Genomic DNA, 18,894 nt, shown 5'->3' with positions numbered 1-18,894 from the left:
CTGCTTATTTCACCTACAGCGAGAAACACCACAGACAGACACGCAAGACTCGCAAGGACATGCTAGGGGCTCAAAACAATGATGAAATTTTGTGATCATGCGTGCTTCAAAAAAGCAAATGCTGTTTTTCGCTAGTTAATGTACAACCCAAGCACACGACATGCTTAGCCACTGCTTCCCCCAATCTCGACTAGCCGATGGCACAAGACCATGCCTGACATGATGGCCATCAGCTCCCACGAGACGCCATACTTGCCCGCCACTTTGCCCTCGCCCACAAACTCAAAGTGCAGAGCCTTGTTCCGCGAGCGGCTGTTTGGCACGCACATTGCCAGGGGCTCACCCCGTGAATCATCCCTGCCCCGCGCAACCAGCCGCCAGCCTTCGCTCTGAGGCTCGAAGCCTGGTCCGGGCACTGGCGTGAAGGCCTCGTACCACTCAAACTCTTGCCTTGGCAACGTCAACGTCGATGACGACGGCACGACGCCGGCCCCATCGCCACTCTTGGACTGTTTCTTCTGCAAGCGTCTGAGCACCGCACAGTCGGGCGCGAACGCGGCCGTCGCGTCCATCGCGAACCGCAGCACGGTCCGGGGCTCGAGCCTCGTGCCGACCTGCAGGGCGCGCAGGTTCTCGGTGACAAACAGCCCGCTCACGTCCTCGCCGTAAGCCATGACGCTGATGGTATACGCGTCCCAGAACCCGCTCGTCTGGATCATCGTGAGCCGCTGCTGCTCCCGCCGCCGCTCCTTGTCCTCCTTCTCGGCCTTTTTCCGCTGCGCCTCGTCCGCTTTCAGCTGCGCCCGGTCCTCTCGGGACTTGGTCTTGTTGAGCACGTCTTCCTCCTTCTGCTTGGCCTTGTCGACCTTCTTCTTCTCCTTGGCGGCCTCTCGCTCCTTGCGCGCTTTTTCTTCCTCCGCCCCGACAGAGTACGTGTTGGTCACGACGCCCAGCGCCGCGTCGGTGCTCTGGAGCCCGTCGTGCAGCACCAGGAACGGGCCCGGCCGGGCACGGAGCGAGTTGTGCTTGTCGGTGATGCCAAAGAGCCGGTCCTTGCGGTGCGGGCCGAGGTAGTGCGTCGGCTCAAGGGGCTTCGTTTTGCTGCTGCCGGAAGCGGTGGTAGTGTTAGCCGGGGCAGCGAGGGTGTTGCCGCTGCTGTTCGTGTTGGCACCACCGGTTTTCACAAGTGGAGTGCTAGACTTGGGGGTCAAGGGGCTCGCGAAGCTGGAGATGGTCCGGTGCGCGGCCGAGGGCGCGCTGTAGATGTTGAAGTCGAGCGGCATGAAGCGCTGGGTCGTGATCTCTGGTTTCCGGGGCTTTCTGGGCGTGGCAGAAGCGGCGGCGATGGCGGCGGTCGTGCTCGCCGCCGTCGTCGTCCGCTCCAGACCCGTCGGCGACGACGTCGACGCGGTGGATGTGGCCGACATGGTCTTGGTCAGAGGGACCGTGGAGGGTGTCAGAGGGCCCGCTGCATTTTGGAGGCTGGACTTGGACGATGTGTCCTTGGTGTTTATTGAAAAGGAGGGCTTCCTCAGCATCGTGCTCAGAAAGGACGTCATCTTGCCCGTGCCCACGCGTGTGTCCAGCAAATCGTGGAGAAGGATATACTATGGACAAGAGAATAGTCGGTTGGCAACCCAGATGGCCCGTCGCGGGACTAGAGCAGTGGTTTTATTGATTCCCACTGGGCCACCCCTTGCTCAAGTGCACACCAAGTGCCCAGATTTGGGTCGGCCCATCGAGGGCAGGTGAAACACGCGTTGTTGTAGGCTCTGGCGCAAGGGCAGGCGAGAGAAGATGTTCCAGCCCACGCAGTGTTTCAGCCATGATACACTGCCAAGGCCAAGAGGGATTTTTGGGGGGAATTAAGCATATCTGCACCGGCTTGCCCAGGCCGGGGTTAAACTATCTGGGGGAGGCTATCGTCTTGGCGGGCGCGATGAAACCCCTGGGACCCCGGACAGCCCGACTCACCTGGGGCGGGACTGGGGGTGATATTTATAGCGTGCGCGCCCACCGCTGCTTGCACGTGGAATGAGCACACGCCGCTGCCAGAGCCAAGACAATCCTCTCCTTCGTCTGGGTCGGGTCAGCTGCTGAGTCTTGTTACATTTTGTGCCCGCCCACCGACCCGGGGTAAAGATAGGCCTATCGTCAGGTTTTTCCTGGGCCCAGATCTTTGTGCCGAGCACGGATGCGTTTCGGGCATCCTTTGGTGGCTGACTTTGTGCGATTCAAGGCACACAAGAGAGTCCAATGAAGATAGTGGTGCCAAGCTGAGGTGCACTGACTCCTGCCACAACCCATTTATACCGCAGCCCCCACGCTGGTAGCAAGTCAATCCACACAACAATGTCATAATTCATCATACCAGAAGACCGTGGTAGCGGAGGAGCTGCCCTATGGGCCCTATGGGAAACACCCACGAGCAGGATCGTGGACCCAATTGCGGCTGGCCACAACAAGTTCCATCCATCGGATGGCGATGCAACGCAAATTGGTGGTCCACCGCCCGATGTTACAGGTATCGCTGCTCAACCAGGGCAGAACGACTGCCAAGAGGCCGAGGGACAATTGGACGACACAGTGGTCCACCACATGATGCAGGGGTTTGGGTCTCATTCAATTCACCAAGCAGATAATGGCCAGTTCCGTTTCCCCAAAACAGCGTGCAGAGTCATTGCTGAACTTGTAGACAGGCCGCAAGAGGGGAAACGGGCATGCTCAAGAACGTGACTGATTCCAGCCAGGGGCAGAAAACGACTTCGACAATGCGGCTAAGGGCAAGCATGATGCACCCAGCAGCGTCGGCAACCGAGATCCTCCCCGCAGCGCGAATCGCACCAGTCGGATCAAGACGCTTCTCATCGAAGCGTGAGGAGTGAACCAGGCCGGACCGCTTTGTTGCTGGTGATGGCACCCAATCAGTAGTATCATCAGTAGTAAGTCGTGCTGCTTCGCGCTCTGTGTGGACCGCAAAGGACCAGGACCAGCGCGCGTGCGCGCCATGCCGATCACCCACGACCTCGGGCATCCATCCATCTCCACCAGCCTCCACTGGGTCGAGCTCATGATCACGCCCAGGGGTCGCGTCGCCGCCTCTGTTTTCCCCGCAGCTTCTTCGTCCATCCATACATGCACCCAACCGTCATCCACCATGCTGCTAGTTCGGATGACCGCGCCACTTGTCCTCGCACAAACTTCTCTGATCGGCTGAGCATGGCTTACTGAGTCGCGCCGCCGCTGTCCAATCTGAATTAAGCAAGACGGCCCAGCCCGCTAGGGCGCGGCTTACCTGCAAAGCTTGGTGCGATTGAGTACCCGCGACTGTCGACCACAGTCAACGGCACGAAAAGGTACCCCAAGGCAGGTGGTGGAACGCCTAGCTCCGCGTCCCGGTGAACATAGCATGCTGATGAGCCGGAAAGCCGCTTACGTGTGTGTATGTGTGCTAGCGTTGCATTTTTCCCACCATGCCGCCGTGGGGAAGACACATCGGACCTTTTGCAGTGCATAAAGTGTACACACGCGCTAGCTAGCAGCGGGGGAACAAAGGGCACTACTGGAAACGCAATGTCCACTTTGACGTTCCCGACACGGCAGTTGGCTACGAGTTGGAGGCATCTTCCTCGTGTCCAGTGCTACCCTAAAATCAAGCATGAGTCGGGCACTTTGTGGGGTAACGTATGCAGGCCCGTGGCCCGTCAAGTGGTCTCGTGCATACGTAAATCGAAGATCCTCCGTTCGGGGGGTTGCTTTGCGCGCCAATCAGAGGCCTTCATTGCTTGGTCTATTGCCTCTGCTTCTCTGCCAGTGTCGTATTTTCCGCGAGCAGGGCCATGTGCTTGGGCCCAAAAGCCGGCCAGACGATCACAGGTTCGACGGGCAGGGAGCCAGTGGCAGAGAAACCCCAACCGGACCTATGCCCGGGTTAGTGCTGACCGAAGAGTTATGCGGCGATGTGCTGATGGTGACGAGGACGTTCGAGGATGACACAGCGCGTGTAGGCACATGCCCGGAAAAAGGCGTTGCGGTTCCTGGCTTCTTCATGTTGGGCCACAAAACCTCGGCAGGAAACATGAAGCGGACGAATGGCAAAGCTCGAGGATGCACCCAGTTGCATCCAGTTGTTGGTATATATAAAGACTTGCCAAGCACTCGGGAGAACAGACAAGCTTTGATCTACCCGGTGTCCACCCAGGTGCATCATCATCAGAAGACTTCCCCGGCCACGGCCAAGTCCAAGCCAAGCCAAGCCATTGCCTCTATCCCTGTCCCAGAATACGAATCATCGTCGTCATGGCTTCCAAACTGAGCTTCCTCGGCCTGTTGGCCGCCACCACGACATCCATCGTGTCCGCCGGACCTTGCGACATCTACGCGTCCGGCGGCACCCCATGCATAGCCGCCCACAGCACGACCCGGGCCTTGTACTCGTCCTTCTCGGGCTCTCTGTACCAGGTCAAGCGCGGCTCCGACAACACCACGCTCAACATCGGCCCCCTCTCTGCCGGGGGCGTGGCCAACGCGGGCGCCCAGGACTCGTTCTGCGCCAGCACGACCTGCCTCATCACCATCATCTACGACCAGTCCGGGCGCAACAACCACCTGACCCAGGCCCCCGGGGGCGCCTTCCGCGGCCCGGAGGCCAACGGGTACGACAACCTCGCCTCGGCCATCGGCGCCCCCGTCACGCTCAACGGCCAGAAGGCCTACGGGGTCTTCGTCTCCCCCGGCACGGGGTACCGCAACAACGCCGTGTCCGGCTCGGCCAAGGGCGACCAGGCCGAGGGCATGTACGCGGTGCTCGACGGGACGCACTACAACGGCGGCTGCTGCTTCGACTATGGCAATGCCGAGACGAGCAGCACCGACACGGGCAACGGGCACATGGAGGCCATCTACTTTGGCGACAACACGGTCTGGGGGTCCGGCTCCGGCTCCGGGCCCTGGCTCATGGCTGACCTGGAGAACGGGCTGTTCTCCGGGGCGAACCCAAAGAACAACCCGGCCGACCCGAGCATCTCGGCGCGCTTCTTCACCGCCGCGGTAAAAGGCACGGCGAACCTGTGGGCCCTTCGCGGCGCCGACGCCACCTCTACCGGAGGCAGCCTGACAACCTACTATTCCGGTGCCCGGCCCAGCGTGTCCGGGTATAACCCGATGAGCAAGGAGGGCGCCATCATCCTGGGCATCGGCGGGGACAACAGCATCGGCGCGCAGGGCACCTTCTACGAGGGCGTCATGACGACGGGGTACCCTTCCGACGCGACCGAGAACGCCGTCCAGGCCAACATCGCCGCGGCGAGGTACGCCGTGACGAGCCTCGTGTCCGGGCCCGCGCTGAGCATCGGGTCCAAAGTCTCGCTCCGCGCCACCACGAGCTGCTGCACCACGCGCTACATAGCCCACTCGGGCGGCACGGTAAACACGCAGGTAGTGACTAGCAGCAGCGCCGCCGCGCTCCGGCAGCAGGCCACCTGGACCGTCAGGGCCGGGCTCGGGTACAGCGGGTGCGTGTCGTTCGAGTCGGTCGACACCCCCGGGTCGTTTATCCGGCACTACAACTTCGACCTGCAGGTCGCTGCCAACGACGGGTCCAAGCAGTTCCGCGAGGACGCGACCTTCTGTCCCCAGACGGGACTTGGGAGTGCCGGTGGTGGCAGCTCGTTCCGTGCCTGGGGGTATCCGACTAGGTATATCCGCCACTACAACAACCTGGGCGAGATTGCGAGCAATGGGGGTGTGCACGTGTTTGACTCGCCGTCCCTGTTCAATGATGATGTCACGTTTGTCGTTGGTGCTGGGTTTGCTTGAGGGGGCTTGTGAATGGAGGTCCCGGTCCGGGCCATGAAGTACACAGATTGGAAGTTGCCGTCTGTAGGTTTGGGGATAGCTTGTTGAAAAATTGCCAGGTTTTCAAGGTACTCGACAGTAATGCAAATACTGATTCTTCTTTGCACGCTTTGAATGAGCAAATGCGGCTGCTCGCCTTTCCATGAAATGCTTTTGGAATTAATACCTTGGGCAGCACACGAAGGCATGCAGCGGTGGGACTTCAAGAAACTAGCTGGGTTCAACATCTCAGTTCAGACCGGTTTTGACAGTGCTATATCATGATGCTATATCATGATTCAAGCTACGCTGTTGTTGAATTCCGTTCGAGCAATATGTAGAAGTAAGACGTTGTCAATCTCCCAGTCTCCCAGCACCTACAATCTTAAACAAATTACATTACTGTTCATGCAAATTGACGTCTCTTGCGCACAACCTCTGTCTCTAGCGGCAACATCATCCTCTTTGTCAGTTCCCCACGTTGCATATCGCCACCATCTCACACGGCACCGCGCTTGATCAGCTTACGAGCCGTCTTGTGGTTGTTGTACTGGAGTGCAGTCGCCAGCGGCGTCTTGCCTTGCCCGTCTCGGGCATTGATGTCGGCGCCAGCCTCGAGGAGCAAATCGATGCATCCCCACGTGACATCGGCATCCTGGCCGACACGCTCGCACAGGACCATCAGCGCGCTCTGGCCGGTGACGCTGCTGGTCTGGTTCGGGTCTGCGCCATGCTTGGCCAAGCACCGCAGCGTGTCTAGTATGTATGTGTTGCGTACAATCTGCCACGTGCTGAAGCGGCTGGACGCGGCGGCGAGCAGCGGGAAGAGGCCCGACTGGTCCTCCAGGTCGACGTCTGCTCCTGCCTCGACGAGTACGTCGATTACGAGAGGAGCATGCGAGTGGGCGGCAAGCGTCATGGGAGCGTGCTTGTCTGTAGGGGCTGGGATAAATCTGGCGCCGTTCTTGATGAGCTGCCTTGCCAGTTCCGCCCTGTTGTATTCTGCTTCGCGGAGACATTCGAACTCCTCTTCAATTTCATCGCGGTCGAATTGGGAGATATTTTGATCCGGGAATTTAGCCGCGTGCAGTGGTGCGATCCGACACAACACTCGCATGCTGCCCCCGGCCGCTAAGTCGAGGGGTCGATCCGCGCCTGCGCTGATATTCAAGAAGGCCGGTCGGCCAGTTTTGATCTTGCGCCGTGGAAGACGATTCATGGGTGGGCTCCACCATCTCTGATCCGGCACTTTGGTATGAGCTGCCAGTAAGGCAGCAGATCCGTACTGTCCGTCCCAGCAAGCGACAGTTAGAGGAGTGGCACCATCGCCGAGTTCTTGATCGGGATCCGCGCCCGCACGAAGCAGGACGTCAATGGTGGCTGGTGAGCTGCGACGGAGGACCCCATAGGCTAGTGGCATCCAGCCCATGGAATCGTGTGCGATGACAATGGCATTGTGTGGCGCCTGGAGCAGAGCAGCGACGAGGCGATGGTTCTTTGTGGCTACGGCAGCCATGAGCGCATCATCGGCGTAGGGTGCAACAGGAGGGTCGACCGTGGTGAAGCGCGACAGGAGGTATTCGGCAACCGCAGTATGGCCGCGGCAGATGGCAAGCTGCAGAGGGGTGTTGTGGTGGAGACTGGGCGTCTTGCACTCGGCACAGCGATCGCCGGGAAGTATGGGCAAGGGACAGTTGCAGAGTCCAAAGCACATGCTGGCGATCTTGGCGCCGTGATTGACGAGTAGCTCGACGATGTGGAGGTGGCCCTTTGCGCATGCCGCATGGAGTGGCTGGAAGCCTGCATTGTGTGTGTTCTCCCAGCTGCTCCAGACGTCGCTGCCGGGGGTGCTGGGGAAGGAGCATTCGTGGTCCGAGTCATGAACATCACTGCCCAGAGGCTCGCTGGCGATGGAGCGGGCGGCGCGGTTGGGAAAGTAGTCGGACCAGGTGTCTTGCCATTCGTCCATCAGCTGGTTGCGGCAAGATTCACACCCGCAGAAGTCCGAGTCCGAGTCCAAGTCCAAGTCGGCAGAATCGGGGCGCCTCATCGAGGCTGGCCCATCGTCGTGGAACGAGTTGTGCTTGTACATGCCAACGAGAACGTCAGCAGAGGCGGCGTGGCGGTACTTCATCCAGGACTGGACCAAGCAGAGTGCCTCGGCATCGGCGCCCGCGGCGAGGAAGCGGGAGACGAGGTTCGCGTGGCCAACCTGGGAAGCCCAGTGGAGGAGGTACGGCCAGCGCTGGATGGCGTGGCGGCAGACGACGGGCAGGAGGAGCGCGTAGAGGGCGCGGCTGGAGGCGGCGAGGCGGGCCTGGTCGCGGACACCGAGGTGCTCGTTGACACAGAGCAGGAGCTCGAGCGGCAGGGACGCGAGGCCCGTCGTCATGTTGATGCAGTGGGAGCAGTGCTACCGTGGGTTAGTCGTGTTGTGATGATTGAGGCTGTGTGGTGTTGAGGCCTGGGGAGAGAAGAACGAGGTGGTGAAGCAGCGAGGTCGAGAAGGCGATGTGAAAAGGCGGACGCTGGCTGGCCATGAAGGGCAGGAGCAGCAGCAGGAGGAGGCAGGTCGTGACTGCCAGTTGATTCCACCGTGAGTTGTGGCCTTGCGAGGCACCCACAGACCAGCCATCGCATTGCGTCTCCTTCAAGGGCACAAAGGCTTCAACAGTCCAGACACGACCAAATTAGCCATCCAGTCGGCCCAGAGAGTGCTATTCTGACTTTCTCTGCGGGCTGACAGGAAACAAGGACACCACAACCTCGGCCAACGCCCAGTTGGCACATCGAGACCATCATCCCTGCTCAGATGCACCTGAAGGCTCGAGGCAGAGCCAATAAGTCGCAACATGCTTGGATTGACTAGTAAAGAGACTTGGAAAGTTGGGCGACAGATCTAGGCCGACATATGCAGCTTCCTGTGTTGCTTTCCTCGAGGTCGAACGGCATCATGGCCTCCTATATACACTAGGCATTAATGTACATAGTTCTTGCACCTCAGATTTATGTCACCAAGTCGACTAGGGACAGTCTACGGGTGAGAGCAGCCGATATCTGGTTCTTATATAATATGGTATTGCGCTAACTCTAATGGCCTTTGATTGGCCGTGCACCGGGCATCTCATTTGCTCCTGCAACTTCCACGGTAACAGGATCCTCCGCAACCCAACAAAGCCATGCATTCTTCCTCTTAAAATACATACTGTAGAAAGATCCGTTAGCTTTCTGCACACTGACCGCAATCAACTTGACCTTGACATTGCAGCCAGGGTGGGGGGGTGAGAGACCAAAACTTACCCTGAACTCGGGGTTCTCCCGGTCCGTCAGGTCAAAGAACTCGCTGTTCTCCTGGTGCACGTGGTCCGCGTAGACCCGGTCCCGGCGCTTGTTCTCCCACCGGTAGTACAGCATCAGCACACCCGTCAGGATGGCCGCCGTGGCGGTGGTGACCACCATGCAGATCTTGGCGGGGATGTACTGGGGCGCGTCAGCCGCGCGGAAGGTCAGGGGCCCGATGATGTTGCCGATGCCTGGGAGGGTTGGTTAGTTGCGGCTGGTTCCTAGCAGAGTCGTGTCGGTTGTCTTTGTGGCGTCTGGCCATGTTTGGTGGTAGTAGCGGTGGTGGTGACTTACAGAACATGATGAGCACCATCGCCGACGAGGTCGTCTTCTTGGTGTGTCCCGCGTAGTTGGCGCCCGCGTACGAGTACATGAGAGGCAGGGACGAGCCGATGCAGTTGGCAAGATAGTTGCCGACCATCTTGCCCGCCACGTTGCCCTCGTCGGGCATAAAGGCCATGAGGCAGCTGCCGGTGAAGCCGAGGGTGAGAAGGATGATAATGGCCGGACCGCGCATGCCGAAGCGGCCGGCAAACCACGTCGCGCTGAGCGTACAGATACAGGCGATCGCCCCGGAGGGGATCGAAAGGAGAGCCGTCTCCTTGGGCGTCCAGCCGAAGCTCTCGATGACGGTGGCCTGGTAGCTGGAAATAAAACCATTCGGAATGTTGCTGGTTAAGACTATAAGGCCGAGGAGATACGACTGCGGGTCCTTGAGCATCTCGACCAGCTGATACCACTTCCAGTGCTTGTTCTCGACACCAGTCATGTTGCTCCGCAGGCGCTCGACGGCCCAGCGCCTCTCCGTCTCGGTGAAGCGAGAAGTCATGGGGTTGTTGGGCAGGAACAAAAAGACAAGGATACCCCAGGAGATGGTGACAAGACCCCAGACCAGGAACATGATCTGCCATGACTTGAATGACTGGCCAACGTAGTGCTGAAAGCCGAACGAGGTCAGGGCCCCGACCATCTTGCCGATGCCGGTGCCAACGTACCACAAGCCGACACGGGACGGCTGCTCAGAGCGCTTGTACCACATGGTCGTGATGAGCATAAGGCAAGGGGCGACAGAAGCCTCGAATACGCCAAGCAGGACGCGAAGCGAGGCGAGCCCGCCCCAGTTGTACGCAGCGGCGTTGCAGGCAACCATGAGGCCCCAGGCACACACGATGAAGCTCAGGAACTTTGCTGTAGGCAGCCTTTGAACTAGATATGCCCCAGGAAATTCTGTGCCAATTGTTAGAGTGTCTCCCAGCTCCCCATCCAAAAGAGGGAAAAACCCACCGAAAGCCAGATACGTCACATAAAACAGCATCGCAAGCTGCGAATACTGATCTCCGGTGATATTTGTGTCCTTGCGCATTCCCATCACGGCAGAATAATTGATTAGGGTTTTATCGAGATATTGAAGAAAGTAACAGCCGACTGTTGCATGCTGGTTAGCTGTGGTGTGGACGGAAGAAAGAAAAAAGAAGATGTCGCAAAACATCGCCAAAGCGGGGCACATACACAACAACGGCAGCACCGTCCAGTCAATCTTGCTGACGAGCTTCTTCTCCTCTTCCGGGGTCATGCTGATGACCTCGCCGGCCACGATGAACTTGAGCGCCTCATCGGCATCCTTGTCCGCCACCGACGGCTTGGTCGGGTAGTTCTTCTCGGGATCCATATTGGCTGCGGCTGTATTATCGACCGTCTCGGGTTCAAAAAGACGCGCTGGGCGTGGTTTGAATGAGTCGTCGCGTAGCGAGACTTGGGACGTTCGGTCAAAGTGGGAGTGGAGGGGGGAAAGTGTCACTTTTGTGTCTTAAGGAGGAGCCAACCTTCACGGCACCACGCCTAAATGCCGAACTACGACCTTGAACGCCGATCAGCAGGGTCGGTTAATCTGCCCCGACCTTCTGGGCTGCTGACCCCCTGATAGGGCGATTTGAACGACCTCCAGAGGCGCGACTGCATGAGTTGTCGCCGGTGGGCCGACGGATGATAGCAGGAGCATCGGAAGGTGTCCGCCGGGGATATCTGTACAGCCGACAACCGGGGAAGTTTACACTTTACCCTAGCTAGTCACCTTAATTCCTCCACGCGACGGTCACCCGTCGGCATCCACTAGATAAAGCCAAGTGAGGGGGCGCGAGGATGAATGGGGGAGGAGGAGGAGGCGCCTGATAAGCTTCCGTGGGGCACAGCGCCGCCCGGGTGGCCCTGCCCAATGGGGCTTGTGACGCAGTTGATCTCCCCGCATGTTGGAGATGGCGGCCAAGGGGGCCCTCGTGGCGTCCCCAATGGCTGGCGGGACGAGAGGTGGGCCGGCGACGGTTGGGGAAACAGAATGCTTAATCACAGTCACGAACGCTCGCCGGAACTCCTGGCCCGATACGTGGAGCGTTGAGCTTGGCGGCGATAGCTCTCGAAATCCTGCAGTGTGTCTCCAGCTTGTGGTTTGTTGCCGATAATTTTTCTCCCCGGCCAACCGCAGAGAATGCGATTCCAGCCAACGGGCTATGGCGGACATGATTCCGCGTGATGATGCAACGAACGTGTGTGCCAAGCTTGATTATCCTGGTGCCCTTAGGAACAACTGAGATTAGGACGAGATAGGCGACAGCCGGAGCACCACGCGAGCCGACATCGCTCTGATCGTCCCTGGAACCCCTGTCGCTCGCGCACTCCGTTATCAGCGGGTGATTCTGGAGGTGGAGCTTCGCCGCCCTGGGGATGGACGGCCATCATTCGCCGCGCGCCGTGGTGCTTAGGACAGAGCCCAGAAGAGGCAGGCACTTTTCGGAGTGGGCCGACGGTTCCTCCCACCATTTTGTAATCCTGTGAACTATTTGGAGCTAAAGTCGAAATCTCCTCCTGAAGTTGAGCTACCGGTCTGTGGTGAGCTACGCCATTTGCTCCTAGCGATGGTGTTTATAGAGAAATTTGATCTGAAATGGTTTGAGATAGCTGGACATTCATAAGATGGACCAAGGACAATAAATCCTCTGAGCGGCAGCGTCTCCAAGCACTCAGGATCTCTGGAGATGGTCCCATCCTGCCCAAGCATGATGCAGTGATCCTCTGCAACCGTCGTCATGGGTGCGCTGGAGGCAGAACCACATCAGGGTTGGTTCAGGCACTCAGAGCTCAAGGTCATACTCCACGGGGCGTCATTTCTCCAAATCGCAGGGCGGAAGTCAGTCTCCCAGTCCCTCTGAGCAGTCGACCTTCAATTATCAGCTACATGGATCGATCCGGCCCTGGGCCAAGATCATTCTATTCCAGCAGCTACTCCCAGCCTGTGACTTGGCGCCGGCGCATGTGGTCAGGCAGCGCTCCGACGATCCAAACATAATGTACAACAAAAATGTTTTTGAGACGGGCCCTCGTCGAGGAGAGAAATCACAGTGCGTCGTCGCTGTTCGCAGTGCACTAGAATCAAGTGATGCGCTCCAAGATGTCAAATTCTTTTAAGATTAGGCACAGACTTGCCAGCGTCGTGGCATTTCGCAATTTTGACAGGAATGTTTCCGTGTGCTCGGTTGATCCGCACCAGGAAGAACTCCTTGAGGGCCAAATCAGATCCCGCGCTACCAACGTGCCGTGCGACGCTCGGGACAACTTCCAGAAGATGCGGAGAAGAGTTGGATGTTCATGCAGCCCTAAGTCCATTTATGGCATGGCATTTCATGCGCATGATTGAGCACCACAACCAGGACCAGGGTCTGACACAAGATCTGGCGTGTTTCCTCGCTTGCGTGCAAGACTCCCCTTTGTGTACGTGTTTACGCTCGGGAGTATCTATTTGCATTTCACGGCCCGGATGTGCACCTCTCCATCATAATAGTGGCTGCACTTGTCAGCAACTGATTCCCATTCGTACACAAACCCAGCCGCTCCCCAAGCATGTCGGGCAGTTTTCACGGCCAGATGATCTCAATGCGTGTCGGCATGATGGACGGTAGTGTCCAGGGATACCCTGGCAAGACCCCAATATTGTGTTTCAAGCGAGAGGGACGCCAAACACGTCTGGTCTCCACCAGGCTGGCCTAGCACCGGGCACTTCAAGATGCAAATGCACGGCCCTGAAAAAAAGGACTCGGACAGCCTGTCTCTCGTTGGCGGTCCACTTCTTTAGCTGCCTAGAGCTAGCGCAAGGAATTTAGGGTCCAGGGACGAAGTCACCCCTATTGCAATCCCTGGCAGGGTAGCATACCACGGCCCTCGCCGCATAAACTTTTATAGTGTGGTCTCAGGCAACATTTATCTGGCGACAAAAATGTGCCATCGCGTGCCATGCGTGCGACGCGCTCGTCGCGTGAATGCTACCAAGAGGCATGATGGATTATCTTAGCGTCACGGCCGACTTCATACATAAAGCTGTGCAGATTCCTCGAGGATTCCTGGTGACACTGGTTTTGCTTCTCTGAATCAACCACGCTCTCTTCCGTATAATAATCCCCTAATATTGCGAGCCACCGACCCACACCCTCATTAATACCACCGACATATACAATGGCTTTGTTCTCATCCGCCACCGACGAGAAGCCCGTCGAGGACGCTCCCGCCGACTCCAAGCAGGAGAAGAAGAACAAGAGAAAGGCCGAGAAGGAGAAGAAGGCGGCCGAGAAGCGCGAGTCCGTCGTCCGCCCGGGCACATCAGGCACCGCCAACCTCTTGCTCAAGTCCCGCGAGGAGGCCAACGAGAACTTCATCAAGGCCCAGCGCGCCGAGAAGGCATACATCACCCGCAAAAAGGTCGCTCTCGCCCGTGCCAACTTCAACAACACCAAGAGCCACTTCAAGGAGGGCTTCACCCACCTCGCCAAGGGCTTCAAGGGCTTCTTCTCCGCCATCGCAGCGATCCCGTGGCTTATCAGCGAGAAGCGGGAGAAGCGCCGGCAGAACCGCGAGGAGGCTCAGCGCAAGCGCAACCTCGAGAAGAAGAAGAAGCTTGAGGAGGCGTTGGCCAAGCATGCCGGCGGCATGACTGACGAGGAGGCTGCCGCTGCCAGCAAGTAGGCTGGCTCGCGCTCGGCCATTCCCTGTCTCTGTCGTTGTCCCTCTCCTTTTTTCCTCTTTCCTTTTTCCCTTAGTAGGGCTGCATCTTTCACCGGCGTATCCAGGGCTGATGACACCTCGTTTCCACATCCACGTACCGATGAATTCATGAGAAACGAACGTCACGGCCCAACACGCGCCGGGGGCGTCCTCGACCACAAACACCACATCTGGCTCTTAAGCGAGCTACATCGCCATCAGCGAACCACAAGCAACAATACCACCGCTCTTTTCCTACCACATCTTCTCGAGTCAAGAATGCTAGACTCATGACACTCTTTACCACACATTCGAATTATCGACTACATCGCTCCGCGCAACTGCGCTGCCCTGAACGGGTATACCAACTCGTGGTATTGCCAGCACCGCAATTACCCGTCTCTCTTTATCAGATCATTCGACGAGCAATACTCGTCGCTCACCGGAAGCCCAAAAATACGCCAGTACTCGTTCAAGACTGGTTTTACACTGGCCTTGCAGTTCACCTTGGAGCAGGGCAAGGACCATAATCCTAATGTAGACACGCAGCAGGCTGCAAGCAAGTCAGCACAGCTGTTACTCGTTTGCGATGATACCCCAAAATAAATTTGCTTTCTTCAGGTCAATTCAATTATAACATAAAGACCATGTGCCTATTTTGATCTCCATGTCGGCTTATGAGCTGCCATGAGCTGATTCTGATGTGATGCGGCACAGCCAAGTTCGTCATGTCTCTATGTCCTACCGATCCATACTCATGTAGGCCGACTTGTAGATATGAGAGAACATGCATTGGCTCTGCGACCGGGATCAAGGCTCTAGCCTAGCGAAGTGATTGATCGCCGCTCTGGATCAATGTCGTTTAGCTGCGGGACCCGATTTACTCCTACATACGGAAAAATTGCTACATATGAACAGGCGGTAGATGCTATTTAAGGAGATAAATCCCACTCCAATCGTACGCATTCTGTCTCATCTTAAACCCGCCCGTATGATCTTGCAGTCGGCCTCATTGCTGCCATCACAGACGATCGTCAAGTCGAATCTGACCCAGATCTTGTTAACTTCCCGCGGAAGAAACCGCTCTGCCCCATGACAGCCACGTGGTCAACCCTGAGGTTGGTACTCTCCTTGATGACATTGCTGATGACATCACAAAGGTCGCGCCGCTGAGGTCGCGAAGAGAGACTTGTCGGCTTCGGCCCGACATTTAGTGGGACGCCGGAGTTAGTGACTGTGGTCAGGCGGGGTGGGCTAAGATGGCGGTACAAATTTGCTTGGTACAGGGCCAAGGATGAAAGAGTTGACATTCTTCCGCTATGCCCGAGCGACCAACCGACCCACCACTTTGTTTTGCGAATGCGAGAGACACGTGGATATGAGCAGCAAGTGATGATGCAAAGGACAGAGCGCAAGTTTTTCCCCGACCGCCAGACTGGACTGGGTGGCCATTATCCCACCTTGACACCGATGATTAACGCAGCGTGGCTTGTCGCCACAAGCGAACTCCAACTGACGTCCTGCGAACGCAGATGTAGCGTGCAAATGGAAGTTCAAGTTCAAAAATAGCTAATGATAGACACGTCCTTCACATTGGACGCGAGACTCGAAGGGGTGTCATGCCCTGGAAGCTAAGCTTCTCACCTCTGGCTTGGCTTGCTTGCTTAGCTTTTTACCTCCGGGGGTTGTGGCTGCAGCATTAACTCCGAGTGCATGAGTCAGCCTAGGCGAGCAAGGGGCGGGAGTTAAGCCTTGCCATTCAGAGCCCGAGGAGCTGCCGCTTGTCGTGTACCCTTAAAGAAAGATTTCACATGAGGTCCACCGGAGCAGCAGATGGGCGGGTGATTCAGTCTACAAGCCGCGCGTACGGGCACTTGGAGAGTTTGTGAGCATACTGCTTGATTGTTTGAGAGAGTTACAAGCCAGCAGTCTGGCACAGGCATATGGATCACAACACAAGCTTGTGCACTTCATAATAATCATCTATATTCTCACTGACTGTGAATTGCAAATGAAAGCTAACTTCAAGGCCTGAGTTGTGCGCCCCGACTTATCAGTGTTTGAAGCAAGCCGTGGGAAAACCAGAGACGATTGGGTTTATGCCCAGCCGGATACACCCGGTCCCAGAGCGTGATCACGGAGCACAGTATCGCCGCTCCAAAGATCAAGTTTCCCTTTAGCCTGATGCAGTCTCAGCCAATATTGGCAAAGATACCCTTTGCATGCTTGCTGAGTACGAACCTCATTAGCTAGCATGCCGACGCTGGCGGCGGTAGATCCCACCGGAGTTAGTCGCTTCTAGAACAGGATTAGGTTCTGGCGGAGGTAAGTAAAAGTCAAGTGGACCTCATCCACTGCTAGCATGCACAACTTCCGCTTCGGGGACCTAATTACAGTACTTACGAAACGGGAGATAACGCAATGTGCAGAAAATGGCCGAAAGCTTGGTTCAGATGGGCCTAATGGCCGCGTCTGAGAGCGAACAGGTGGGCATGCTACCTGGATGAGGCAACCGGCGGCAGCAGTATATATATCGTACCCGTGGTAATCAATCTTTATCCTCGAATATCTGCAAATCAACCTCAGCATCGCGATCTCTCGCTAGAAAATACAAGCAATCCAATCATCAAACGACCCAACTAGACTCAACCTTCTGCTATCATGTCTTCCATAACTACCAACGGCGGCAGCAAGACGCACCTCGCCGCCCAGTGCACAGACAAGGGCACTCCTTTGTCCGTCTCCTCACGGCCAACACCTACCCCGGGGCCAGGGCAAGTCCTCATCCGCCCCAGCGCCGTGGCGCTCAACATTGTCGACACAATCCAGCGCGACATTGGCTTTCACGTGGACACTTATCCGTCGGTCCTGGGCTCGGACATTGGCGGGACAATCGTATCTGCTGGACCCTCGGGTGTGCCCGAGTACCTCAGCAAGCCGGGGACCCGCGTGACCACGTTCGCCAGCGCCTTTTTCGAGCATGGGAACCCCGACTACGGCGCCTTCCAGGAGCTCGTCCTGGTCCCGGCAGCTTCGGTCTCGCCGATCCCCGACGGCATGGACTGGCCAGAGGCGGCGAGCCTGCCCATGAACATCTACGTCGCGCTGGCGGCGTGGGACATGTGCGGGCTGGACTACCTCTCGCCCACTGCGGGAGGCAAGAACGAGGCCATTCTGGTCTGGGGTGCTGCGACCAGCATCGGGACCATGGCGGTGCAGACCGCCAAGCTTATGGGGTACACTGTCGTCGCGACCGCGAGCGAGGCCAATCACGAGTACCTGAGGGGTCTTGGTGCGGATGTGGTGTTTGACTATCACGACATCGAAGCTGCGCAAAAGAGCGTGGTCGGGTTTGTGCAGGGGACGCAGTGGATGAAGATGCGATACTGCTTCCTCGGAGCAGGAGATCTCGCTGGTCCACAGGCCATCTTGAAGGAGCTGAACGGCGACCAAGGTGGTGCATTCATCGCCCACGCGCCCCTTGTTCCAGCCGACGCTAAGACTGTCGACGGTGTGGAGGTCAAGTTCATTTCTCCCAGGGAGGGTGATGACGAGCGCGAGAAGCAGTATGCGGGATGGTTTAATGTGTATCTGCGGGAGAAGCTGGCCGATGGAAAGATCCGCCCAAGTCCCGAGGTCAAGATTGTGGGCAAAGGCCTGGCGGCGATCGACGCCGCTCTTACAGATCTCAAGGAGAAGGGCGTCAAGTGTGCGAAGCCGGTGATTTTGCTGCAGGAGTGAGTGTCTTGCACTATTAAAAGAGCGGCCGGTCTACTAGAATAACAGACATGAAAATCAATCAAGTTTCGTGACCAACAAGCAAACTTTGGGAAATTCGGTGAACTCATGTCACATGTCCTACCAGTCATTGTTGTTTGATGCTGGAAATTGACTCTTTCCAAGTAGTGAGGAATGAAACCCATGCTGAGCTTTGGGGCTCTCGTTGGACTCCATGCCTGCACTCCTCCATCAACCGACACATCCACTCGGGGCGGACGATCTATAGCCCATTAATGAGAGCGACCATAATCTTGCCGAAAGAAGAACAAGCCCACGCGGGCGAGCTTGTCATTCAGCCCACAGACTGCCTAGGATCCAAACTCGTTGTCGCCAACCAGGAGTTTGTGCAACCATTCGTCAGGTCAGGTTACCGGTACGGGATGAAGCGAGCGATGATTCATATGGTGGGTGTTTGGAAAGGGTGCACCGGAGATCGCCTCGGTTGTATGTTGGGGCATCTCCATGTGATATGGGCTTTGATACAGGGTGCGCGTGTCGTTGCTGGACTGCCGGGACTCTGGGCTCGGGACCTCGGTCAGATGAGGTTGACCTAGTCTGGTGGTCAGATTAGTACGTATTCATGAATAAATACATGTGCCCGGGTATTGATTGTATATCATGGGGCTTCATATCGTTTGCTTCTTTTGTTTATGCTGCCATTGATACATCCCATCGCTACTCCGGGCGAATGAAGTGACGTGTATACCGTCATTATAAAGTGCACTGATAAAAGGGGATGGTTGAGGCCACGAAAGCGGCGTGCGGCCGGGGTGCGGGTGACCTCCTATGTATGCTCTAATGTTCGTCCCATGATCCACTCGCCTGATGCCTCGAGACCGGTTTTGATGGGGGCTCTAGCGTTGCATTCTGGGCGTCATGCCCCCACATCACATCGTGAACAGGGGTACGCTC

At 57.2% G+C, this 18,894-nt stretch overlaps 7 protein-coding genes across 7 annotated transcripts; 4 read left to right on the top strand and 3 right to left on the bottom strand.

The window, feature by feature from the left end:
- Window positions 1-62: 62 nt before the first annotated feature.
- Window positions 63-1,797, bottom strand: B0I36DRAFT_338886 (uncharacterized protein). Its single transcript, XM_046155836.1, has one exon. The coding sequence runs from the start codon at window positions 1,557-1,559 to the stop codon at window positions 165-167; it is 1,395 nt and encodes a 464-aa protein (XP_046005519.1). The 5' UTR covers window positions 1,560-1,797; the 3' UTR covers window positions 63-164.
- A 2,502-nt stretch (window positions 1,798-4,299) lies between these two features.
- Window positions 4,300-5,817, top strand: B0I36DRAFT_255914 (arabinofuranosidase/B-xylosidase precursor; the record flags this gene model as incomplete). Its single annotated transcript, XM_046150914.1, has 1 exon — window positions 4,300-5,817. The coding sequence occupies one exon, from the start codon at window positions 4,300-4,302 to the stop codon at window positions 5,815-5,817; it is 1,518 nt and encodes a 505-aa protein (XP_046005518.1).
- Window positions 5,818-6,334: 517 nt separating this feature from the next.
- B0I36DRAFT_369493 (ankyrin repeat-containing domain protein) lies at window positions 6,335-8,227 on the bottom strand (the record flags this gene model as incomplete). Its single annotated transcript, XM_046159784.1, has 1 exon — window positions 6,335-8,227. The coding sequence occupies one exon, from the start codon at window positions 8,225-8,227 to the stop codon at window positions 6,335-6,337; it is 1,893 nt and encodes a 630-aa protein (XP_046005517.1).
- Window positions 8,228-8,881: 654 nt separating this feature from the next.
- On the bottom strand, window positions 8,882-11,043 carry B0I36DRAFT_338882 (allantoate permease). Its single transcript, XM_046155835.1, has 5 exons — window positions 10,687-11,043; window positions 10,462-10,602; window positions 9,472-10,404; window positions 9,136-9,368; window positions 8,882-9,040 (listed from the first exon to the last, which is right to left on the bottom strand). The coding sequence occupies exons 1-5, from the start codon at window positions 10,844-10,846 to the stop codon at window positions 9,029-9,031; spliced, it is 1,479 nt and encodes a 492-aa protein (XP_046005516.1). The 5' UTR covers window positions 10,847-11,043; the 3' UTR covers window positions 8,882-9,028.
- A 1,214-nt stretch (window positions 11,044-12,257) lies between these two features.
- B0I36DRAFT_369491 (uncharacterized protein) lies at window positions 12,258-14,184 on the top strand (the record flags this gene model as incomplete). The annotated part of the gene is made up of 2 exons (XM_046159783.1): window positions 12,258-12,358; window positions 13,638-14,184. The coding sequence occupies 2 exons, from the start codon at window positions 12,258-12,260 to the stop codon at window positions 14,182-14,184; spliced, it is 648 nt and encodes a 215-aa protein (XP_046005515.1).
- Window positions 14,185-16,634: 2,450 nt separating this feature from the next.
- B0I36DRAFT_398334 (chaperonin 10-like protein) lies at window positions 16,635-18,361 on the top strand (the record flags this gene model as incomplete). Its single annotated transcript, XM_046161612.1, has 2 exons — window positions 16,635-16,688; window positions 16,846-18,361. The coding sequence occupies 2 exons, from the start codon at window positions 16,635-16,637 to the stop codon at window positions 17,941-17,943; spliced, it is 1,152 nt and encodes a 383-aa protein (XP_046005514.1). The 3' UTR covers window positions 17,944-18,361.
- Window positions 17,655-18,706, top strand: B0I36DRAFT_338878 (uncharacterized protein; the record flags this gene model as incomplete). Its single annotated transcript, XM_046155834.1, has 1 exon — window positions 17,655-18,706. A coding segment is annotated over exon 1 (451 nt), but the record flags the coding sequence as incomplete, so codon positions are not given.
- Between the last annotated feature and the right edge of the window lie 188 nt (window positions 18,707-18,894).

Source organism: Microdochium trichocladiopsis, assembly GCF_020744255.1.
Source record: "Microdochium trichocladiopsis strain MPI-CAGE-CH-0230 chromosome Unknown B0I36scaffold_13, whole genome shotgun sequence".
In the NCBI taxonomy this organism is placed as follows: Eukaryota; Fungi; Ascomycota; class Sordariomycetes; order Xylariales; family Microdochiaceae; genus Microdochium; species Microdochium trichocladiopsis.
The sequence above is the reverse complement of the archived record's forward strand: the minus strand, read 5'-3'. Positions and strand labels throughout refer to the sequence as shown.